This window comes from Pteropus medius, unplaced genomic scaffold, assembly GCF_902729225.1.
Source record: "Pteropus medius unplaced genomic scaffold, Ma_sr-lr_union100, whole genome shotgun sequence".
Lineage (NCBI taxonomy): Eukaryota > Metazoa > Chordata > Mammalia > Chiroptera > Pteropodidae > Pteropus > Pteropus medius.
Window position 1 is genome coordinate 21284727 of NW_024352787.1, and position 22530 is coordinate 21307256.

The 22530-nt window shown below is 38.8% G+C and overlaps 1 protein-coding gene across 2 annotated transcripts in view; it reads left to right on the forward strand.

The window, feature by feature from the left end:
- Positions 1-17725, forward strand: part of VKORC1L1 (vitamin K epoxide reductase complex subunit 1L1) — a 64965-nt gene extending 47240 nt beyond the window's left edge. The window contains exons 2-4 of one of the 2 annotated variants that reach the window (XM_039849552.1): positions 10928-11037; positions 13402-13576; positions 13925-14143. In XM_039849552.1, the coding sequence (XP_039705486.1) occupies positions 10928-11037; positions 13402-13571 (280 nt within the window). In that variant the 3' untranslated portion in view covers positions 13572-13576; positions 13925-14143. Of the gene's footprint in view, positions 1-10927; positions 11038-13401; positions 13577-13924 lie in introns of both variants that reach the window. The other variant, XM_039849551.1, reaches the window with a different exon arrangement.
- The last annotated feature ends 4805 nt before the right edge of the window (positions 17726-22530 follow it).

Sequence of the window (22530 nt, forward strand, 5' to 3'; positions counted from 1 at the left end):
GTGAACATAACGGTGCATGTATCTTTTCGAATTAGTGTTTTATTTTCTTTGGATAAATACCCAGAAGTGGAATTGCTGAGTTGTATGGTAGATCTCTTTTTAGTATTTTTTTTCCTAAATTTATTTACTTTAATTAGTTTCAAGTAGACAGTACATTGGTTCGACATCTATATAGTTCATAAAACGATCCCCGCAATTGCTCCCTTCCTCCCCGACCCTCCACCTAGCTAACATATGAATGCTAACTGCATTCCCTATGCCATGCTCCCCATCCCTGTGACCATCCATCAGCTACTAATTTGTACTTTAATCCTTCACCCCATTCTCCCAGCGCCCCAAATCCTCTCTCCTCTATCCATCGCTAAATTGTCTACTATATTTGCGAGTCTGTTTTTGATTAGTTTGTTCTGTTTATTCCTTAGATTCCGCAGTGAAATCAGATAGTGTTTATCTTTCTCTGTCTGACTTAAATACCTTCTAGGTCCATCAGAGCAATATCTTTTTCTATCCCCTTCCTTTTCATATGTAGGGATCTTGTTTTCTTATTCTTTCAGCCACTCTATCTTTTGGTTGGAGCACTTAATTCTTTTCCATTTGAGGTACTCATTGATAGAATGTAATTGTTACCATTCTTTATTCCTGTTTTTGATACATGTTTTTTCTTCTTAAAGAAGTCCCTCCATTTCCTGTAATACTGGCTTGATGTTGATAAATTCCTTTAGCTCACTTTTGTCTGGGAAGCTCTTTATCTGCCCTTCAACTCTGAATGATAGCTTTGCTGGATAAAAATTCTTGGTTGTAGATCCTGGGTCTTCATCTCTTCGAATTATTGTGTGCCAAGCCCTCTGTCCTGCATAGTTTCTTTTGAGAAGTCAGCTACCAGTCTTATGGGTTTTCCCTTATAAGTAACTATCTGTTTTTCTCTTGCTGCTTTTAATATTCTTTCTTTGTACTTAAACTTTGGCATTTTAATTATGATGTGTCTTGATGTGGGCCTCTTGGGATCCCTGATTTTTGGAATTCTCTGAGCTTCCTGGGGTTGTATGTCCTTTTCTTTCACCAAGTTAGGGAAGTTTTCCATCATTATTTCTTCAGACAGCTGTTCAACATCTTGATTTTCTTCAGTTACACCGATAGGACAGATATTTGGATTTTTAATAGTGTCCCATATGTATGCTCCTTAAATTATTTTTATAGTCTTGGCATCTTATCTCTTGCCATTCTGATTGTGTGTCCTTGGCTTTCTCGTCCTCTAGATAGGGCATCTGATACTTTATTCACTTCATTTATTCCATTTAATATACTTTTCATCTCAGATAATGTGTTCATTTCACACTGGTTCCTTTTTATAATTTGTTTCCATTTTTATGTTTTTTATCTCTTTGTTGAAGTTCTCACTGAATGTATCTACACTTCTCCTAAGTTCATTGAACATCTTTATAACCAGTGTTTTGAAAGCTGCATCTGTTAGATTACTTGACTCTATTATATCTGGATCTCTGTTCTATTCTCTCATACGGTTTCTGCTTCTTTGTCTTTTCATTTTGGCTGCCTTTCTGTGTCTGTTTCTACATACTAAGCAGAGCACCTCATTCTCCCAGTCTTATTAGTGTGGATCTGTGAAGTAGGTGTCCAGTGGCACAGTGCTGAGAGGGGTTCAGCTGCAGGCCAAATTTAGCCCAAGCTTCTGCCCCTCCGGGGCCACCTATTAACATTCAGCAAGCAATCCACAGATGCTGTGCTTATAGTTGCCTCAAAAGGCCACACCAGAAACCGAGGCCAGCAGCCTCCAGTGTGAGTCTAGGCGCTGCTCAGCAAGGAGCACCTGACTCACTGAGGATACACCAGGATGTGGTTTGAACGGGGCCGTGAGTTGGAGGAGGCGGGGTTTCAGGGAATCCTCTGGCCGAGCGACTTCTGTTATGCAGTTTGATGACGTCACGGCTATGGCAGCACTGTGTCCACGCTCTGGAATGGGGCACGGCTCAACAAGGAACAATAGATCCTGCCAGCACTTCTGTACAGAGCTAGTCTTGCTTTGGCCCTCACGCCAACAATGTCTCCCTGTAAGCCCCTGGTGCCCCCTGCACGCAGCCGAATTGGCACTGGTGCTCAGAGCAGGCAGGTCCGTCAGCACAAAAATCTGCTCATGGACGTGGCCCCTTTAATAGGCTTCTGCTGCTGCCGCTGCCTCCATCTCAGCCACTCGAGACTGGGCAGCCCCATGTCCTCGCCCCGTCCTACTTTCTGTCGTTGCAGGGTGCTTTCTTGGATTTCTCCCTACTTGCATGGCTTGTTCTTCTAGATCCCGTGCTCTTTTTTCTTGCTGCTGCTCCTTGTTTCCGTCACAACTTTGATTTGTTCGCCAGAGGGATGAACAGAGCCTCTATCTACACCATTTCTTTTTCCTCTTTTTTTAGTTTTTTGAAGAACCTCCATACTGTTTTCTATAGTAGCTGTACCAGTTTGTAGTCCCATCAACAGTGCACAAGGATTTCCTTTTCTCCACATGCTCACCACCACTTGTTTACTGATTTATTGATGATAGCCTTTCTGACAGGTGTGAGATGATAGCTCATTGTGGTTTTAATTTGCATTTCCTTGATGATTAATGATGGTGAGCAGCTTTTCCTATGTCTATTGGCCATCTGTATGTCCTTTTTGGAGAAATGTCTTTTCAGGTCCTCTGCCCATTTTTTAATGAGATTTTTTTATTTTTTTCGTGCTTTATGAGTTCTTTATATATTTTGGATATTAATCCCTTCTCAGATGTATCATTGGTGAATATCTTCTCCCATTTAGTAAGTTGTTATTTTCATTTTGTTGATGGTTGCCTTCATTGTTCAGAAGCTTTTTAGTTTGATGAAGTCTCATTTGTTTGTTTTTGCTTTTGTTTCCCTTCCTTGGGGTGACATATCCATAAAGGTATTACTCAGACTGATTACTTATGCTTTCTTCTAGGAGTTTCATGGTTTCAGGTTTTACATTTAAGTACTGAATCCATTTTGAGTTTATTATTATATATGGTATAAGAAAGTGGTCCAGTTTCCATGTAACTGTCCAGTTTTCCCAACACCACTTATTGAAGAAACTGGCATTTCTCCATTGTATATTCTGGCCCCTTTTGTCATAGATTAGTTGACCATATAAGCAAGGGTTTATTTCTGTGCTATTCTGTTCCATTGATCTATGTGTCCGCTTTTTGTGCCAGTACCGTACTGTTTTGATGATTATAGCTTTGTGGTATATTTTGAAATCAGGGAGCATGGTACCATCAACTTTGTACTTTTTTCTCAAAATTATTTTGGCTCTTTGTGGTCTTTTGTGATTCCATATAAATTTTAGGATTATTTGTTTTAGTTCTGAGATGCATGTCATCAGTATTTTGACGGGGGTTGCATTGTTGTTTTGGGTAGTATGGTCATTATAACAATGTTAATCCTTCCGATCCGTGAGCAGGGTATATCCTTCCATTTATGTTCTCAATTTCTTTTTTTCGTTTCTTATAGTATCAGAGTACAGGTCTTTCATCTGTTTGGTTAAATTTATTCCTAGCTATTTTATTCTTTTTGATGCACTTATAAATGGGATTGTTTTCTTAATTTCTCCTTCTAGTCATTCAATATTAATGTATAGAAATGTAATGGATTTCCATATGTTCATTTTGTGTCCTGTGACTTTACTGAATTTATTAATTCCATTAATTCTTTGGTGGATTCCTTACTTCTTCCTTTACAATTTGGATGGTTTTTATTTCTTTTTCTTCTCTGATTGCTGTGACGAGGACTTCCAATACTATATTGAATAACAGTGGTGTGTGTGGGCATCGTTTTGTTCCTGATCTGTTCCTCTCAGCTTTTCACCATGGAACATTATGTTAACTGTGGGCTCATCATGCCGAGATAAAGTTCCTTCTATACCACTTTGTTGGGAGATTTTATAAATGGATGTTGAATTTTGTCAAAAGTTTTTTCTGCCTCTATCGAGATAATCATATGATTCTTATCCTTGGTTTTGCTGATGTGATGAATTACATTAATTGTTTTGTGGATGTTGAACCACCCTTGCATCCCTGGTGTAAATCTCACTTGATCATGGTATATCATCCTTTTAATGTATTGTTGAATTCAGTTTGCTAATATTTTGTTGAGAATTTTTGCCTCTATGTTCATCAGGGATATTGGCCCGTAATTCTCCGTTTTTTGTAGTTTCTTTGTCTGTTTTGGTGTCAGAGTAATACTGGCCTAATAAATGAGTTTGGAATAATTTGACTATAGGTATTAATTCTATAAATATTTGGTAGAATTCACCTTTGAAGCCATCTAGTCTAGGGCTTTTGTTTGTTGGGAATTTTTAAATTATTATTGCTTCATTTTCATTGCTCTTAATTGATCGGTCCAGATTCTGTTTATTCCTGGTCTGATCCTTGAAGGCTGTATATTTCTAGAAATTTATTTATTCCAGATTGTCCAATTTGTTGGCATATACTTGTTCGTGGTATTCTTTAATGATGCTTTGTATTTCTGTGGTGTTAGTTGTAATGTCTTTAATATCTGATTTTATTTATTTGGGCTCTCTTTTGCTCGATGAGTCTTGCAAGAGGTTTGTCCATTTTGTTTATCCTTTTAGAGAGCCAGCTCTTAGTTTCATTGATATTTTCTATTATATTTTAGTTTCTGTTTTATTTATTTCCACTCTGATCTTATTATTTCCTTCTTTATACTTTGAGTTTTGTTTGTTCTTCTTTTTCTGATTCCTTTAGGTGTAAAGTTAGATTGTTTATTTGGGATTTTTCCTGCTTCTTGAGGTAGGCCTGTATACCTATGAACTTTCCTCTTAATACTGCTTTTGCTGCTTCCCATAAATTTTGTAAAGTTGTGTTTTCATTTGTCTCAAGGTAGTTTTTTTATTTCTTGTTTGATTTCTTCTTTGATCCATTGGTTGCTTAGTAACATGTTTAATTGCCATGTATTTGTGTGTTTTCCATTTTTCTTCAGTTGATTTCTAGTTTCATGCCATTATGGTCAGAAAATATACTTGATATAATTTCAATCTTTTTAAATTTATTGAGGCCTGTTTTGTGGCCCGATATGTGGTCTACATGTTCCTTGTGCATTTGAGACAAATGTGTAATCTGCATTTTGGGGATGAAATATTCTATAATTACCAGTTAAGTCATTCTAGTCTAATATGGCATTTAAAACCATTGTTTTCTTATTAATTTTCTGTCTGAGTGATCTATTTATTGAGGTAAGTGGAGTACCTTAATCTCCACTATCATTGTATTACTGTTAATTTCTGCCTTTATCTCCATTAATATTTGGTTTATATACTTGGCTACTCCCATGTTGGGTGTCTAGATACTTAAAATTGTTATATCCTCTTCTTGGATTGACCACTTTATCATTATGTAATGTTTTTCTTTGTCTCTTTTTGTCTTAAAGTCTATTTTGTCTGAGTATTGCCGCACATCCTCCCCCCGCCCCGCCCCCACCAGCTTTCCTCTCATTTGTTTGCATGGAATATCTTTTCCATCCCTTCACTTTCAGTCTGTGTGTCTCTTTCCATCCAAAGTAAGTTTCTTGTGAGCCTGGGCCCAGTGCGCAGCTGCACAGTGGTTGGAGGCGGGGTGGCAGTCCCTGCTGCCTGCCTGCTTCTGCTCCTGCTGCTCAGGGCCTGGGACCCAACGCCAGCAGCATCCCGACACACCACTGCTAGTCAGCGAAGACATGAAGCGCACAGTGGCCCTGAGCAGGCACCTGGCCAAGGTGACAGCTAACATGGGCCCAGCATCAACACCCCTCCAACGCCCACGCCATCTCCTTCCTTCTGGTCTTGGAGTCAGAGCTCAAGGCTTGGCTGGCACAGTTCAGTGTGCAGGTGAAAGAAGCAGATGAGGAAAAGAACAATCTGGAAGTACAAGAAATTAAAATTAAGGGTAAAATGGGATATTCTTCATGGTCAAGCTTTCATTTGCTCTTGGTTCAAGATCCAGTCATTGTGGAAATAGGCTACACCCATGTGCTTCTACCATATCTAATCCAAATCAGTCAGTCAGAGAAACAGTTGTGGTGTTTGAGGGCAACCATTATTTCTACTCTCCTTGTCCATGTGTCTGAAGCTTGCCTCTCAATATGTGAAGATACAAACCATGTGTCTGAAGCTTGCCTCTCAATATGTGAAGGGCTGCACCAAGTTGGAGAACCTGACACGGTCTGAGGACCTCTTAGATTATGGACCTTTCAGGAACATCCCTGCTTATAGTCATGATACTTTTAAAGTGCATTATGAGAACAACAGCCCGTTCCTGACTATCATCAGCAAGACCTGAGTCATCGAGGTCTCTCACTGGGATAATATTGCTGTGGAAGAAATGTGAACTTACAGCAAACAGGGGCTGTGCTTAAGGGGCCTTTTTCACACTGTGATTACCAGAGACAACCAGGTAGTGGTATACCCTCCATCGTTCTTTTAAGACTATCCTCCCTGCCACTATCTGTGATGTTTATTAGTGGGATGAGATTAGCAGTGTTTCCACCAGCGACCTCCTTGTTTTGGATCAATCCATAGAGATGGAAATCCAGTCTCGCTTCCCTCTTTTTTGGAGAGTGGAAGACCTATTACATCGTTGGCTACAATCTCCTAAACTATGAGTACTGCTATAATTTGGTTGACCAGTATGCACTGAAGATGAGGTTTGTGGACCACGTTTGATGAGCAAATAGATTCTCTGGCTGTGAAGATCATCTTGCCCGAAGGGGCCAAGAACATCCAACTTGACAGTCCCTGTGAAATCAGCCACGTCCCAGATGAGCTGCACTACACCTACCTGGACACATTTGGTCATCCTATGATTGTTGCCTACAAGAAAAATCTGGTAGAACAGCACAATCAGGAAATCGCTGCAAGGTGCCCATGCTGCAGAAGCCCGTGCTGGTGACTGCTTTCTCTATCTTGTTCTTCATGGTCATCATCTACATCAGGCTGGACTTTTCCATCACAAAGGATCCGTCCGCAGAAGCCAGGATGAAGATGGCCTGCATCACAGAGCAGGTCTCGACCCTGGGCAATAAGAGAGTAGGTCCCTGCCATCACTTTCATGAGATGGCAGCAGGTATAAGCAGTCCCAAGATGTGTCCACCCTCAACAGTGGCAAGAAGAGACTGGAAACGGAACACGAGGCCTTGACCAGGGAGACTGTGCTGCTGCAGTCCAGGCTGTAGACAGAGGGCTCTGACCTGTGTGACAAAGTGAACAAAATGCAAACTGGAGGCACAGGTCAAGGAGCTGGTGCTGAAGTCAGCAGTGAAAGCAGGGTGGCTAGTGACTGGCAAGCTTAAGAAAGACATGGACATTGGGAACAAGAAACTTATCTCTGGAAAGTGACAGGAGCTGATCACCAAGGTCAGCCACATCCTGGATGCACTGTAGCCCCTGCCAGTTGTCCCCAGGGTGGGCCCAGGGTGCTGCACTTACAGATGGCAGGCACGTGTGGGGTGGGATTTGGGGAGGGGTGAACATCGAGGCCAGTGAATGCTGGCATCTGTATTTTGTGAAAGGCCTTCAAGGAAGAGAAGCCAGGCCCCGCCTGCCTCAGGCAACACGAGCAGCTTAGTTTTTGTCCCTAAAGTGTTCCTTTAAAACAAACAAACAAAACCTTCCATTAAACATAAAATATCTTTGTGTTTTGAGCAAAGAAATTTTCTGTATTTAATTGGTTTTGTTTTGTTCTGAAGCCTAAGATATTCTTTCAAGCCTGTAAGCCCCTTGTTTTAATTCCTGATGTTTGGATAATTTACAAGTGGGCGCATGCTTTTTAAAATGTGTGTGACCAGATGAAGGTAAAGCAGGCAGTTTGTAGATGGGTCTTATTTTTTGTATAATCCTTTCTACCACTTTATGTCTTTTGATCATAGCAGTTAGTCCGTTTAAATTTAAAGTAATTGAGTCTACGGCCATGGTACCCTGAACAAGCTCGGTCCCGTCTAATCTCGGAAGCTAAGCAGGGTCTGGCCTGGTGTATTTATTTGGATGGGAGACCACCTAGGAAGACCAGGTGCTGTAGGCTTAAAAAATAAAAAATAAGGGATTGTAAGCCGACAAGGTCCTTGCAATCTGTGAGGTCAACCAAGGGTTGCCTCACCTAAAAAAAAATAATTATTGATAGGTATGTGTTTATTACAACGTTTTGTTAATTTTTTTTTTTTTGGTTGTTTTTAATTCTTCTCTCTTCTTGATCCCTTTCTTTTTGATTTACTGGTTTCCTCTAGCATTTTAATTGAATTTCTTTCTCTTTACTTTTTGTAGGTTTTTAGGTTATGGTTATCATGAGTTTCACATATAATATCCATCTATATCTATAGTATTCTATTTTCAGCTGATAAGCATTTAAATTCAAACATATTCTAAAAGCACTGTATTTTTACTTTCCCCTCCATTCCTTGTTTTTGTCACCATGTTTTATGTCTTTTTGTTTTGTGTATCCCCTGACTGTTTATTGTATTTATAGTTAATTTTGCTACTTTTGTCTTTTAACCTTCATAATAGCTTTTTAACCCTTTTCTTGTTTAGAAAAAACAAGTGCAGCTCACTGCCAGCATTCATTTAACATCATGTATAGGAATGCTATGTTTTCTAGGATTTGACAATTTTAGCAATCAAGAATTACTGTATTTTGTAAATGGAAATACCACTACTAAAAACAGTGCTATAAATAGAATGATGCTATTTATTTCCAAAGACTATCAATACACTAGAGCGATGTGAAAATAATAATGGTAGACTTTGGGGGTAAGGTTAGTACTGTCATCCACAAGTTATCTTCGGGTAAATGCTGCAGCGCCAAGTATTGCTGGCGAGTATTCTTGGGGCAAATGGGAAATGGGTTAAGTGATTGATTCACTGTGTGTATTATATATTTGCCTTTACCAGTGAGATTTTTTTTCTTTCTTGTATTTTCTTACTTCTGGTTATGACTTTTTCTTTTCTGCATAAAGAAGACCCTTTAACATTTCTGGTAAAGCCAGTTTAGCGTTGGTGAACTCAAATACTTTTTGTTTGTCTGGGAAACTCTCTCCTTCAATCTGAATGATAACTTTGTTGAATGTAATATTCTAGGTTGTAGGTTTCTTTCTTTCAGCACTTTTCTTTCCTGCTACTTCCTTCTGACCTATAGAGTTGCTGCTGAGAAATCAGCTGATAGCCTTTTGGAGAGTCCCTTGTATGTGACTTATTTTGTCATTCTTGCTGCCTTTAAAATTGACTCTTTATCCTTAACTTTTGCCATTTTAATTACACTGTGTCTTGGTGTGGGCCTCTTTGGGTTCATCTTGTTAGAAACTAATTCTCTGTGCTTGCTGAACTTGGAGATCTGTTTCCTTCCCCTTAGGAAAGTTTTCAGCCATTATTTCTTCATATATACTTTGTGTCACTTTCTCTGTCTCTTCTCCTTCTGGAATTCCTATAATGTGAATGTTAGCGCACTAGATGTTATCCCAGAAGTCACTTATTCTCTTCATTTTTTAGAATTCACTTTTGATTTTGCTGGGGTGATTTCCACCATTCTGTCTTCCAGGTCACTAATCTGTTCTGTATTAACTGATTTGATGTTGATTCCTCTAATTTATTCTTCTTTTTAGTTATTATATTCTTCATCTCTGATTGGTTCTTTGTTACATTTTCTAACTCTTTGAAGTGCTCTCCCAATCTTGACAAAGTAGCTTCTGTGTAGACTGTGTGTGGGATGGTTTTGGCAAGCAGGTTGTAGTTGGAGCAGATGCGTGAAGCCTGGCAAGAAGGAATGGGTTCAGGGCGGGGCTGCTCTGAGTGAAGGTGTCGTAAAACCCTGCTGGCTCCACACTTTCTCTAGATGGGGCAATGAGTCTGTACCACTGCACATCGCTCGTTTGCACCCTCTCAGTTGGGGCAACCCCACTTATGTGGGCAGCAGTGCCCCGCTAACTCTGCACAGAGCAGCCCTACCTGTGGGTACTGTGATGCTTTGCCAGTTCTGTACCTTCTCTCAGTGGGCCACAGCAGTGTTCCAGTATCTCTGCAGTTTCTTTGGACAAGGCAGCCCTACAAATGGATACCTCAGCATTTTGCTAGCTCTGCACTTTATCCAGCGCCCTGCCATACCTGCCAGATCAATCTCCAGGTGGAGGGACCTCTTGCACGCATGCTATGGTGCCCTCCTGTTCGTGCTAGAGCTAGCTCCGGGAGGATTGGCTGGGTACATGCTGCAGCAGCCCTGCAGGTTGACCAGAGAACCTGAATAGAGTTTCGCCTGCTGTGCAAGTGCAGGGGAAACAAACGGTAGTGCTCAGCCAGCGGTTCCTCAGGTTCTGGAGTGTTCTCATGGTTCCCCAACCTTATCTATGCAGTCTCTCTCTTTCGTTTGTTGTGCAGAAGCTGTTCAGTTGGCCTTCAGTTGTCTCCCAGAAGGAATTGCTCTAAATATAGGTGTACGTTAGATGTGTTCTTGGGCCTTTGTCAGTCTACATGCTTTGAATGAATAGGACAACTTAAATCAATGACTTTCAACTGAGGGTGATTTTGCCCCCAGGGGACATTTTTGGTGGCCACAACTGGCAGAGTACTACTAGCATCTAGTGGGTAGGGGCCAAGGATACTACTAAACATGCTGTGATGCACCGAACCACCCCTTACACAAAGAATGAGCATAAACTGTCAGTGGTGCTGCTGCTAAGAGACCCTAGCTGAAATTGAAAGAGCCTCCTGCAAATTAGCCGTTCTGATGACATCAGAAAAAGAATACTATGTCTTACCTTTTGGAAAAAAAGGCTATTTAAGAATTGGCATCTTAGAGATTCGGATGGGTATATTGGCATGACATTCTCAGATAATTTTACATTTTTCAAAATAGGAAAACTCAAATATAGGGTTACTGGTTTTCCTTATTTTACAGATGGGGTCGAGGATTTGGTCTTTTGGGTTCCATTTTTGGAAAGGATGGTGTATTAAATCAGCCAAACAGTGTCTTTGGACTTATATTTTATATACTACAGTTATTACTTGGTAAGTATGTATATAGTAATACAAAAATGAGCTTTTTTATTACCTTCCATTTAGAAGTTTGTATCTTTGCCTTGAAGCGTGTCTTTATTAAATAAAAGCATATGATAGAACCAGTAGTTTCTTACACACTTTTGTGTTGTGAAACTTGGTTCACTAAGATTTTGATGATGCTAATGCTGACTTTGGTATCTGTTGGTGTTTAATCAGGGATAGTGGCATCTCATGATGATCAGAAAAACCTGTCCCATTCAAGGAAATTACTACTCCAAACAGTCTTCCCTGGAAACCTTTTATCTTACTATTTTATATACTCTGTAGCTATTTTTAAATATATGCACTAAGAAAACAATGGTAAACGATATCCATAACTCCATCACTTTTGCATATCTGCTATTTCCATTGCCTTCTGCTTTTTTCACTTAATTTTATACAAACTCTTATATTGTCTGTCCTCTTAAGTGCTTTGTTGTTGTTGACATCAGGGTTTCAAATTTTTTCATGTTCTGAGTAACACAGTGGTGATCAACTTGTTTAAAATCCCCTTCACACATACCCTTCCCTCTTTGAATTATTTCCACAGAATAAATTTCCAAACATGGGAGGAATGAGTCAAAAATCAGATTTTTAAATGGATCTTAATAGGTATTAGCAAACTTGCTTTTCCTTCAATTGTCAGGTTTCCCAAAGCTTCATCTACTTTCATTTTTTAAAAGTGTGTTCTGTAAAATACCTAATTGAATAGTTACATATTAGTAGCTATTACTTTAATTTTACTATATTTTAATTTCTTTTTATTGCCAATTTAGTTATTGGGCTTCTCATAATAGTCTATTTTCATATTTGTTGCAAACATTTAACCTATCTTTTGTGAATTTTGATTGTACAAGTTTTTATACTTTTACAGTTATATCCATTTTTTGCTCTTGCATTTCAATGGTTAATATTCCTATTCATATTTATGTATTCATGTGCATTTTTAATGTCAGTGTCTTTACCATTGGAGGCACATTTGAACTCATCAGTTTCCAGAGCGCATCATCTTTACTCCCCCCTAAGTTGTTAGAGATACAGCATTTTCACTTTAATATTTCCATAGGTAATACATTCACCTGGTTTAAAAGTAAAAAAAAAAAGAAAAAAGAAAAAGAAAACATGCTTTACACTGAAAACTCCGTCCTACCCTTGCCACCCTCTGTCCTCTTTCTACTGCCTCTGATCCCTGACTGGTAGCTTGTTGTCATCATTAGAGTTTCTTAAGGCATATTCCTCCTTTTTTAAACATAAAAGTCAGATGGTATACACACCATTCTGCATACATTTTTTTTTTTTGCTTGACTGATGTATCGTGGTGATCTTTCCACAGCAATACATTAAGTGTCCTCATTCTTATAGCTGCAAAATACTCCATTTATTTAGAGTTATAGCACCTTTTAAATTCCATTGGGAATTTTATCCTGAGTTATGTTACATTAGGACAAGTTTGGTACAAATATTTAACTAATAGCTAGTATTTATGGAGCATTTCAAGTGTAACTATTAACTCTTTTAATCTACACAGTAGTCTTAGGGGAGATAGTCATGATTATTATCCCAATATTACAGTTAACAACTTGTCCATATCATTTTGAAACTAACTTTCATAGGTTAACATTAAGGTGATAGCATCATTTTTTGAAGTTTTAGATGTTTAGCATAGGTGAGGTAAACAAATTTTTTTAGTAAAGAGCCAGATAGAAAATAATTTAGGCTTTGTTGGCTGTCGCAACTACTCAGCCATTCGAGTGTGAAGGCAGCCACAGACACTGAGTGTGGCTGGGTTCCAATAAATCTTTAGAAAAGCAGGTGGTCAGTCACATTTGTCAGTACCTGGCATAGGTAATCCAACAGCATCTTAGTCTTGAAGAACCTGATTAATTCATCATACTTCTAGTATGACTGATGTCATACTTCTAGTACTGACTGAAGTCAGGCCCCTGTGGCTAGGCTGTAGCCCACAGGCAACTTCCCATTAACAGGAAGCAGGGATTTCAGCTCCTTAACTATAACCTCTTCAAACCTCCTATCACCTATTATTTTTTTCTATTCCTGTTATTCTCATCCATTAGTTGTTGGGTATTTTAATATGCTCTTTTTTCTCCTCTCTCTGAAAGTAAATGCATGTTCTCAGTACAAAACAATACATTTAAAGATGTCAGATAGCATCAAGAATTCCGGCAAGTTTGTGTCATGAGGGCCCCAGCTTAACACACCCAACTGCCTTTGTTCTTGATCTGGTATGACCTACATGTGGCCTAGTGGCCAAATGTGGTTTCCCTTATTGTCCAGGGTGAGCCCTTTCTGAAATTTCTTTTTTTCCTTTTTCAGCAGCATGTTGGTGTAATCTTCTCCCATTATGGACTTTTGATAAATTTGATCTAAATATGGGAAAGCAAATTTTACTTTCCACAGATGGGGAGCCTGTAGTGAAAAGGCCAGGGAAAATGTGTCCTGCTTGGAAGAGAAGGTTGTGGTCCTCACGTTCCTTTCTTCATTAAGAAAGGTGGGGCTGTCAGTTTTACAAATCAGCTTCATTGTATAATGTAATTGCAAGACTACATTTTTCTTTGTGTGCCTTCAGTTAGGCTAGTTTATGAAATAAGTAATATTTTTTCTAGAATATCGACAAGTCAAAACCTTTGCAGCTATAAAATTGGTATTCTATATGCAAAGTCAACCTGCAAAATTTTAATAAAATAGGCCAGTAGTTTTTGTTCTCAAATTTCATAGTGTTTGCAGTAAGATCGGTATTCTAACACTGTAGCAAATCACAAATTGTTACCTTTTTAACTCAAAAACTTTCTCTGTGGTGTCTAGGTCTGATTGAGCCAAATGTCTCTTTCTCTTGCAGGCATGACAGCAAGTGCAGTTGCAGCTTTAATCCTCATGACATCCTCCATCGTGTCTGTAGTAGGTTCTTTGTACCTAGCCTACATTCTGTACTTTGTGCTAAAGGAGTTTTGCATCATCTGCGTCTTCACATACGTGCTGAACTTCATTCTTCTTATCATCAACTACAAACGACTAGTTTACTTGAATGAGGCCTGGAAACGGCAACTGCAGCCCAAGCAGGACTAACGAACTCTGACAGTCTGAAGATCCCTTTTCCGTTGTTTATTTGCAGCATTTTTTTTAATTTACAACAGACACTTTCCCTAAGAATCTTAAACTGATTTTTTAAAATCTTGTAAATTAGAAGGGTATTTTCTGTGTCAATCTTCATTTTAAATATGGATACAAAAACAAACAAAAAACATAGGCCGAACCAATCAAAGACAAGCTTTAACTTTACTTTGAAGATGTTTCTAAAATAATTAAATATAGCCCTAGCCCCCTTCCTTCAATTGTAAAGTGAGCAACCATTGCTAGTAATTCTCCACTGTGTATAAATTCAATTTCAGGTATAACAAATGTGATCATGACATGAAAATATTTTAGAATAGATACTGTATTAAATATTGCCATGTTTACAATATGTAATATGTTTTTAGCTGATGGATTTAAACATGTAGATTCAACTAGAATCTGTTTACGTTATATTTGTAAATAAAGGTAGAGTTATTGGATCCAGCCCTGCAGAACTTACTGTACAGTTTAGTTGAAGAGTAGCAATGAATTGTCAGCTCAACATTGACTCAAGAAATAGTGAAAATAGTAGGTCCTTACAGAGCATCTTGTGGGTGGTAAGGACTGAAAGCTGTGGGTCCAGCATTGACATCAAAAATAATGGAGTGGTTCCTTTTCCTCTCCTTCCTCTGAAAGGAAAGAACTATTTGGACACTCAAGTCAGACATGTCTAGTCATAAAACTGGATCAATTATAACCTTACAGAATGAGTCATGTTACTAAATAAATCATTAAGTCCAAGGCCTTCAGGACACTAGAGATGGGGAAATGGGTAGATTTCTTTGGAGGATAGCTGGACATTTTAAGGTAAAGTCTCTTACAGCAGTTGAATTTTCATGCAGATATTTTGTCTTAACAGTGGTGCCAGTCAAACAGACAGTATTATGACCCTGAAATAACCAGTATAAGCCCACTCACTCCATAGTAGTATTGCTCTTGGGTAGCCCTGTAGTGTTTTCTGTTTCTTTCTGCACTAATTGGATGACTAGGTTAGTTGTTTCAGAGTCAAATCGTAAACCTGGATCTGTAAACTTCAGAGCTAACACACTGCTCAGCTTGCTTCATCAGGAGGAGCACTACAGGTAGAAATATTTCAAGGTGAAATACAGTAATGTTGTCACTACTCTTTCTTATAATTACACAAATGTAGAATTTTTAAAAGTGAGTTCATTAAACCCAAATGAAATTGTGACACCGTTTCTGTGGTTAACATCTGATATCAAAATGTTAAAAGTGCCTTCTGTCTTAAATCTCAAACCAAATATTGTGTGTTGAACTTGGGCAGAAATGTCCTTTCTTAGCATGATGTAGATGATTTGCATTCTGTAGAAAGGTTCTGTATGATCATTCTATTTCTTAGGTTGAGAAGTGGTAGCAATGTTTTTGCTTCCGATTCAATTAATCATCATGTTAAAAGTAGACCAGTGATTTGAGTGCTTTATTTGCCTACTTTTTGAAGGGAGAGGACAGGTTCTACTCTGTAACATATGTGTAAAGTCAGCAGCTGTTTCCAACTGTCATAATTGATGCAGTGTATTCTCCTGGCCCACAGCAGGTATAAAATCTGAATTGTAATGAACTATTGAGTTTAAACCAGTTTTATAACAGATCGTTTAATTCAGATTTCATCCAGGCTGATGTTTTTCCCATGAATGTGAATATTTTGATGCCTGTTTTGTTCTTATTTCTAAAATTAGTTAAAGAACTGTGAAAACATTGATTAGATGTCTCGTGTTTATGGAGAAACAAGTCCTAATGTTGAAGTTGAACTGTGCAATGAGGTCATGTTGTAGCAGTGCTTCCAGTTCTACCAACTGTTTACTGGTTCTCATTTCTAAGCTATAGTGGAAATGGCTTGATGGTTAAGACTTCTGTGGTGTGTATAGCACTGATTGTGCTAAATAGGTTCCTCCCGTCTCAGTTTAATATGATTTTTCATATTTTGTATCAATCAGCAGAGTGTAGTTAAAGCTTGTCTTGATGTTGCATTTTTGCAAATGTCTTAAACTCGATGAGAAAATGTAAAAATGTTCAGCCAGACCCTTCAAGTTTTCCTTTGCTTTCCTAAGCCTGGGAGAAAACACCACTGTTTAAGTTGTATAAAAAAATTTGCCACATTCCTATGACCCAGAATTAATATCCTTTTTCTCACTGAGCAGTGAACACGTTCTGCCTGAAACAATAGCATTGTAATGCCATTATATCAGTAAGCAACAGAAAGAACCCTGGTGTGTGTTATTTGGTATTTTTGCCCTGGGAGAATTTAGGGACCCCTCTACACCCTCTATGCCACACCAGAAGAGGTGGGGAAAATGCTGTGTTATAAAATTTGAGGACTGTTATGACTGTTAGACTGAATAGTTAAACATTGCAAAATTATTAGTCACCAACATTGAAGAGCAGATTAGGGAAAATAAATTTCTGTTTGGAGCAGAAATTCCGTGCTTCTCGGTTTTTGAAATAATTTGTAACAAATGAAGCCTCTTATTTACTTGATAGTCACATCATTTGAATAAATAAGAGAGGTTGTGGTTAAATGATCAGTTCTAGGTAATCTAGGTGGTTTGGAGAATTTCGTTTGTTTGTTTTTATTGCAGCTAGTTGCTGTCAGTGAGGGTAATCTTCTGGAGAAATAACTCAGGTTTAACTAGCTGTGTGCCGGGAATTACTTTTACTTGATGTATATAGCCTCTCCTTAAATCCACTACTTTTAAAGACGGTGAAAGCATTGACTATTTTCATATGAAGAGACAAAGATCTGTCGTTTGGTACAAGAGATCTTTGGATCTAATACTAGGTAGGATACAGGACCAAGGCTACAGTGAAATTTACACTCTTTGTTGGCTTACTTTGCTTATATTTCATTTATATTTATTTTTAAGACTCTCAGCAAAAGTGCAAAGTTATCTTCAGCAATTACTTCATACCTTAGATTGGTACCACTGCTTGACACCCATGAATGCTGACAGATCGTGAAAATCAGTATTAAACAGATGCCAACAAGAAACCCACTATCATTTTTGGTAACCTATTTGGGAAGGAGTACCTAATATGCACCTTTTGTCCTCATGTATTTTCCCCAAACATGCAAGCACTGGCAAAACATCTCTATTCAAACATGTTAGGCAGCACGTATGATTCCTAATTTGTGAGAACTACCCTTCAAAACGGAGGGAAGGGTGAGAGTTCAGGCTACTTAATTAAACATGTTTTTGACAAATTGGCTCAGAAAAGGTGTAACGTTTTGTTGTAAAACTGTATTAAGCATGGCCTAAGTATGAGGTATATGATCTGTATAGTATGTTCCATCAATATTTATTACTAGTGCTTTAAACTCCAGAGTAAACATTCATTTAAAATGGAGTTCACTAGGCAGATTTCCTCTCTAATACAGATGGGAATATTCTTTATCAGAGATTAGGACAGTTTTGCTAACTGGTAAAAACCAAATGTAAATATGTAAGAATGTTTATTTGTTGCACATAACTTTTTTGGTATAAAATAAATGTAGAAGTTTCCTGTGGAAGTTGTGCTGCCGTCGTTCTTGTACTGAAGTATTAACACTTCAAAAAAGAAGCAGAAATGAATTCACTCATAAACTTCTTGAAGTAACCTCATTTCTACAGGTATACTGATTTGATTCTTCTTTTCTTAAATTATATGTAACTTATACAAGACACAAACTAAATTCTTAGAGATTCCAGTTCTTGGAATTCTGTAGGTTTATGAGGTATGTAGTTGTTAAGAATTAATGAAAAGGAGTTACTGCTTTCAGTTCTGTAAGCATACAGAATGTATTAATCACCTGTTTTTCCACTGCTTTACTTTAGCTCACCTTGAATACTACAAGCTTACAGTTTTTCTAAAAAGGTAACATCTGCAAGAAAGGTGAATCCATTTGAAATACAGTTTAGCGATATTATATTGAATAAATGTGTTCTGTGCTAGAACCTTAGGACTTAAGAAATGTGCCTTACAAATACATTGTTTCTTGATCATTGAAATGCTCTTTGCAAGGATACATTCCCTCCTATATTAAAAGGCAACATAGGAATTATAAGGTCTGAAAACCGAAACCATCTTTTCAAAATTTACCCTTCTGTTTCCTTTTACCCAATTGGGATATGATTTTAGGAAAATAGAAGATAAAGGATGACTAAAAGCCTGAAAGTAAAATTAGCCTTAAAACTCACATTAACTCTGATGGTGATAAGACATCAAAAGTGAATGAGACACCTAGATTGGGAAAGGTAAAAAAATGCTCTGATCCAAGAATTGGGTAAACACTGTTTGCCTCTCATGACCACATCAGAATTGCAACTTAACTAAAAAATAATCTTCACTGGGAATTAATTAAGGTCTGGCTGAACAGAAGTCCTGCAACTGGGGACATACAGAGGTGGCCACCTCCACCTCCTCCAGACTGGTGGAGATGCGAAATGGGTAGGTCCCGCGTGTGGCAGTTGAGAATGGGGAGGGATATCTCGGCTTCAGAGGTTCCCCCTGGAGAAGTGAGTGTGGTCCCAACCTCACGCTGGGACCCCAGCCCAGGGAAAGAGGTCCCCACAACCTCTGGCTGTGAAATCCAGCAGAGATCGTGGATGAGAGAAATAGAGGGCTGTGGGAGTCACAGACGTTCTCTTTAAAGGGCTCGCACACAGACTTGTTTGGTGACGGACTCTCACTGTGAGCTCAAGCGCTAGGGCAGCTGTTCGAGTAGCACCAGGGACATACAGGGAGGAACTGGATTGTCTGACTTCAGTGCGAGGACTGAGGGGTAGCTTTATCTTAAACAGAAGTGCTGGCAGTATCCATTTTCCTTTGTTGAGCTCTCCCCACATCTGGTGCGCAAAGGCAGACGGCCGCCACCTCTGGGCTCCATAAACCAGACTAACACAAGTCACCCCGCCCACGTGATTTCCTGAGATTCTGTCCCTTCCATCTTGCCAGCCCACCCAAGCCGTCTACAGTGTTTTTTTTCCATACAAATGGACCATCTTGGCTTATGCTGTGGACTTCCCTAAAATTTCTCAAAAGGTTCACAAAATCCAAACAAGCAGCATCTGGCTTAAGGGTGCCCTGGGCTACTTGCTGAGCAGCACCAAGCCCAGCATTAGCAGCAGCCAGGCTCAGTTCCCAGCTTGGCATCCCAAGGCACCTCAGCCCAGCACAGGTGGCGGCCATCTACGGACTGCCTGTTGACTCTTGCCAGGTGGCCCCGGGTAGGGCACAAGCTATAGCTGAACTTGGCCTGTGGCTGGGTGCCTCCCAAGAGGCACTTGGGCCTGCACACCCAGTGACCAGCTTTGATAAAGCCAGAGCACTACCCAGGGCAGCATCTGAGGCGGACACACTCAAAGGGCAGATTGGGCAGGTACCAGAGTCCTGCTAAAGTGAATCCTGTTCCCCTCACCAGCCAATACTCACAACCAATCGGCCTGAGGGTCAGTCCCTCCCACTGGTGTGCGAACAGCAACCAAGGCTCAACTACAGTGAGAGGCACACAGACACACCTTGGGCACCCAGCTCAAGTGACCAGGGAAGACTGCCACAGAACACCTACTACATTAGGCCACTCTCTGAAGACTGGGAGACTTAGGAGCCCTCCCTAATACAAACAAATGCAGGAAGGCAGCCAAATAGGGAGAGAAGTCCCAGTGAAAATAGACAACGCTCCAGAAAAAGAACAACTAAATGGAGACAACCAGTCTACTAGGTGCAGAGTTCAAAATACTGGTTATAAGGATGCTTTATTAACTTAAGGGAAGAGTAGATGAACGCAGAACTTTAACAAAGATATAGAAAATATAAAAATGGAGGTAGAAATCATAAAAAAGAACAAGTCAGAAATGAAGACTACATTAGAGGGAATCAACAGATTAGATGAAGCAGAGGGTCGAATCAGTGATCTAGAAGACAAGGTAGCAGAAAACACCCAATCAGAACAGCAACAAGAAAAAAGAATCCAAAAAAAATGAAGCTAGTTTAGGGCCTCTGGGACAACATCAAGCGTAAGAACATTCACATCACAGGGATATCATAAGCACAAGAGAGAGCAAGGAACTGAAAATCTATTTGAAGAAATAATGTGGAAAACTTCCCTAACCTGGTGAAGGAAATTAACATACAAGCCCCAGAAAATGCAGAATCCCAAATGAGATGAACACAAAGAGGCCCACACCAAGACACATCATAATTAAAATGGCAAAGATTAAAGAGAGAATCTTAGCAACAGCAAGAGAAAAGCAGTTAGTAACCTGCAAGGGAGTTCCCATAAGACTGTCAGCTGATGTTGCAACAGAAACGTTGCATGCCAGAAGGGATTGGCATGAAATATTCAAAGCGATGAAAACAAAGGACCTACAACCAAGATTACCCAAAAAGCTCATTTAAAATCAAAGGACAGATAAAGAGCTTCCCAGACAAGAAAAAGCTAAAGGAGTTCATCACCACCAAGCCACTATTACAGGACATGTTGGAGGGGCTTCTTAAATATATACATTTATTTATATATTAATATGTATTATATAATTAATATAGTTAAATAATGTTATATGTTAAATATATTTCTTTATATATAAAATGAATAATAAAATGGCAACAAGTCCATATCAAAAATTACTTCAATGTAAAAGGATTAAATGCTCCAATTAAAACATAGGGTGGCTGAATGGATAAGAAAACAAGACCCTTACATATGCTGCCTACAAGAGACTCACTTCAGATTAAAGACACACAGACTGAAAGGAAAGGGATGGAAAAAGATATTTCATCAAAACAGAAATGAAAAAAAAAAGAAACCTGGGGCAGCAATACTTACACCAGACAAAATAGACTTTAAAACAAAGGCTATAACAAGAGACAAAGGGCCCAGTAGTTCCAACATCTGGGTATTTATCCAAAGAAATCCAAAATACTGCTTTGAAGAGATGTGCATCCATGTGTTCATCCCAACATTATTTACAATAGTCAAGATATGGAGGCAACCTGAGTGTCCCTCAATAGATGAATAAATAAAGAAGGGATGGTTATATATACAATAGACTATTAGCCATAAAAAAAAAAATGAAATCTTGCCACCTATAATAACATAGATGGACCTAGAAAGTACTGTGCTGAGTGCAGTAAGTCAGACAGAGGAAGACAAGTGCCATATGATTTCATTAACATGTGGAATCTAGGATCAAAATAAAACAAATGAACGCATAGATACAGAGAACACTGAGGGGTGCCAGATGGGAGAGAGTCTGGGGTAGGTGGGTGAAAGTGGGGAAGGGATTAAGTACAAACTGATAGTTACAAAATAGTCAGGGATGTTAAGTATAACATAAGGAATATAGTCAATAATATTGTACATAACTATGTATGGTACTAGTCAGATGGGTATTAGATTTATCGTGGTGATCACTTCAGAAATTATATAAATGTATAATCACTATGTTGTATATTGGAAACAAATATAACATTGTATGCCAACTATAACTGGAAAACTTAAAAATATTTTAAAAATTCATCTAAATGTAATTATCTGCCTACAGGAAAACTCAAAAACAGTACATTCTTTCTGTACTTTGAGGTAGCCTACTCATGAAAATAGTGATCCTCCAGGTTTCATTAGAAAGTGAACAGTTTAAACAATAAACAACTGTAAACTATGAAGTAGAAAGTGTAACACTAGGGGAAATTCTGCAGTAAATGGCAGTGTTAAAGGGCAAATGTAAAGGGGTAATGAATGGGCTGTCTTGGCTTTTAGAAAACAAAAAAAGGCTTGAAGGTCTAATTCATTATTATGATGCCTTTATTTTTGTAACAGACAGAAAAATCCCTGACAAGTGAGCAAGAAATATCAGGTTTGCTGATTTATTTCTTTGGTACAAAAGGGTAGAACACCAGGCTAACAAAGCAGCCATTTATTAAACATTTTCTATCAACAGGGAACTGTGCTGAGCACTGTAATCCTACCATAAGTAGGCAGGTATTTCTTCCACTGTAAATTTTTGGGGGGTTGGTACGAAGCTGTCTCATGTGAGTTAGCGTCTTGCCCCTGTCTAAGCAGTCCTTGGGGAGGTGTCCTCTGAAATTCCCAGAGCCATAGTTCTCTTAATAGAGTGTTACATTTAGGAGAAAGGAAGACTTAGCTCAAAGAGTTATCTGTCCATCTCTCCAGCATTCTTGAGGTGAATCCAAGATCCTCTCTGTCATAGTTTGGAGGTTTGTGGGTCTTTTAAGAAAACTAATCAATCTCTAGCAGCACTGAGGTTGTACTTACATGTTAAGTTGAATATTTTATTTAAAAAATAAATGTTATTAACAACGTTTACTAATTATCAG